At 42.8% G+C, this 1613-nt stretch overlaps 1 protein-coding gene across 1 annotated transcript; it reads right to left on the minus strand.

Moving 5' to 3' along the window:
* Positions 1 to 442: 442 nt before the first annotated feature.
* Positions 443 to 1339, minus strand: LOC147729050 (uncharacterized). The gene has a single exon (XM_086959783.1). The coding sequence runs from the start codon at positions 1337 to 1339 to the stop codon at positions 443 to 445; it is 897 nt and encodes a 298-aa protein (XP_086815909.1).
* Between the last annotated feature and the right edge of the window lie 274 nt (positions 1340 to 1613).

The raw sequence follows: 1613 nt of genomic DNA on the forward strand, positions 1-1613 counted from the left end.
ATTCTGTCCATCCTTCTCATTTCTTGAATCATGCCTTGTTCGAAGCTATCAAAATAGCTGTTCGTAATTTGCGGTACAAAAACCGATTTGGGTTTAAACCCACTGTTGCTGCTCATTTCAACTGAAATCTCAGTGTCAACTAAGTTAAATAATGCATTGTCGCTAACATTGTCACAGCCTGCTAATATTTGAACAGATTGTAAAAGTTCAGCATCATTTACACTTTGAGCACTGGGTTTGTCAACCATTGCATCTTTTCTCAGTCGAGGTTTAGTCGCAAACCATTTCTTTAACTTGAGTTTGCGCGTAAAGCAAAACAGATCTATACGGGCATTGGTAAAGTTAAATTTGGATGTAGGACAGAATGATAGCCCTTTAGATAAAACTTCGAGTTGTACAGGTGTTAAAATACGTTTTGAAAGGTTTACCACAGTCATGGAGTTCACTTCTTTGCCGCCTTGCCTCTGGTTACGACGCCCACTGGACTTTGTGCTGCCTCGAATGATTTGTTGCCTCTTCCGCGTCCGCCTCTGCCGCCTTTTCCACGCCCTTTTGACGGGGTGCCTGTCTGGCGTCCCTTGGCAATTAGGGCTACCTCCTTTAAAATTAGATCTTTTACTGGAATTGCTTCTACTGGCTCAGAGATATCACTTTCAACTGATTCATTGTCTTCATCCAGGTTTACAGATTCCCCCTGAATTACTTCAGTTTGATTAGGCACATTTTTCTTCATTCCGGGTGTCATATGCGCTTTAGTTTTCTTTGCTGCATCCCTGATAACATCATACCTCTTGGCAAAAGTCAAGATTTGGCCTTTACTATAGTCAATTTCATCACAGTGAAATTTTCTCTGTTTTTCCTTTTCTATTTCCTCCTCTATGTTATCAAGGCGTTTGTTCATCTTTTCCATCTCCGTGATAAACTCACTTTCAGTATATTTAGCTTTCAGTTTCGTAATTAGTGCTTCACCTTCTGTATTCAGTTGTGCACACTCCTTTTCCGCATTCTTGATCAGCATTTTCAACATGTTGAGTGAACATGTGTGGTTATTATCCATCCACTCACTAATGAGTTCGGGGTCAGGGTTTTGGAACGTTGGTATAACAAAAATCCTTAAACCTCGTGGTATCCTGTTACATTCCAAGTATTTAGTGAGGGCAGCCGCCTCCCACCAACGCGATTGCTCACGTTTAAGGTTTTTCCATAATGCATCCCATAATAATCTGAGTTCACCAATCTTTTTACCAGGTGGTCTCGTTTCCTCCCCAACACTGGACTCTGTTGGTGTAAAGAGTTTTGCTGCTGCTTCCAACCTCCTGTTGTTTCTTGATTCTGCCATAGTTACTGACACAACCAACCAGCCGGTATATTGTTACGCGGCGGATGGAAAGCCGCGTAACAACGTGACATTTTCCGGTAACTGGGACCGGACCGGAGCGCATTTATTCACTAAGGATTGTGATATCCCACCCCCAGAAGGGAGAGCAGTGGCAGCCAAACACAGAGCGATACGGAAACGAACGGTGCACACAACTATATACCGGCTGGTTGGTTTTCTTCTGCTGATTAAATCTGACAAGCACCATACTATATTTGGGCTCCGACTCTGGGTT

Source organism: Lissotriton vulgaris, chromosome 2_2 (genome assembly GCF_964263255.1).
Source record: "Lissotriton vulgaris chromosome 2_2, aLisVul1.2, whole genome shotgun sequence".
NCBI lineage: Eukaryota > Metazoa > Chordata > Amphibia > Caudata > Salamandridae > Lissotriton > Lissotriton vulgaris.

Excerpts from the sequence above, each read along its gene's own strand:
- LOC147729050 (XM_086959783.1), bottom strand. The coding sequence starts at position 1,339 with ATGGCAGAATCAAGAAACAACAGGAGGTTGGAAGCAGCAGCAAAACTC.